The 911-nt window shown below is 52.1% G+C and overlaps 1 protein-coding gene across 1 annotated transcript in view; it reads right to left on the bottom strand.

Annotated features, from left to right (window-relative positions):
- Positions 1 to 345: 345 nt before the first annotated feature.
- The window catches only part of PGPEP1 (pyroglutamyl-peptidase I), a gene marked incomplete at its 5' end in the record, with an annotated part of 6,961 nt that continues 6,395 nt past the window's right edge, over positions 346 to 911 (bottom strand). Inside the window, one exon of the mRNA XM_009869639.1 lies at positions 346 to 596. Coding sequence (XP_009867941.1) covers positions 404 to 596 — 193 coding nt within the window. The remainder of the gene's footprint in view (positions 597 to 911) is intronic.

Below are 911 nucleotides of genomic sequence, written 5' to 3'. Positions count from 1 at the left end.
CACTAGAAGGCCGGGTTATCAATTCCTTGCACCCAAACGCCAAGTTCAGGTGAGAACCGCTCCCTCGGCACTGTTTTAGGCTGCTCAGCTGCTGTCACTCGGCTGCCGGACGAGCTCCGGATAAAGCACGGCACACACGCTTCAGTCACTTCAGAAACCAGTCGTCGCAGGTGTTTTAAAGAAGAGATTTTTGAATCCTTTGTTGCCTAGGCTGAAATGCACATATTTGAAAAAAAAAACCAAAACAAAACCCAGTCCATTTCTAGAAGTGGAACTTTTTTTCCCCCCCCGCCGAAGCCTCCAATTCTGGGTCTCTACGTTTCAGACTGTTTCCCCCTCCAAGCGCTTTGGCAGCAGGGTGAAAATTTTGGAAGTGCAATACTAGGATAGCTTCCGCCCGCTTTCAGTGTTCGTGCTGACAATTGATTTTGTCTTCGGAATGCTCCAAAACATCCAGCATCTCTTCTATTATCGCCTGGAGCGCTCGCCCCAGCTGTTCTGCGGTGTAGGGTTTTCCCAGCGGAGGCACGTGAACAAAAGCCGACCTCCCGCGGCTCTGGTATAAGGACGTGTAGTAAGTGAAGTCACAGAGGTACCTGAAACACAGAGGGAGCGCCCGTTTAGCGACACGTGACAAACACAGCGCGGGATGGAAGGCGCCGCGCGCTCTTATCGCTCACTAGCGCAGCTACACCCTGCAATAAAACGGGGGACGCGAGCCAGGTAGCGTGAGTTTGAGATCACTTTAAATCTAGGACAAAAAAAAACCCACACCCTGAACGGCATCTTGGCCTGGATCAGAAATGGTGTGACCAGCAGGAGGAGGGAGGTGATCACGCCCCTGTACTCGGCACTCGTGAGACCTCACCTCGAGTGCTGTGTCCAGTTTTGGTCACCACAGTACAAGAAGG

Source organism: Apaloderma vittatum, unplaced genomic scaffold, assembly GCF_000703405.1.
Source record: "Apaloderma vittatum isolate BGI_N311 unplaced genomic scaffold, ASM70340v1 scaffold17075, whole genome shotgun sequence".
In the NCBI taxonomy this organism is placed as follows: Eukaryota; Metazoa; Chordata; class Aves; order Trogoniformes; family Trogonidae; genus Apaloderma; species Apaloderma vittatum.
Note: the sequence above shows the minus strand (reverse complement) of the source record. Positions and strands in the feature narration are given on the sequence as shown.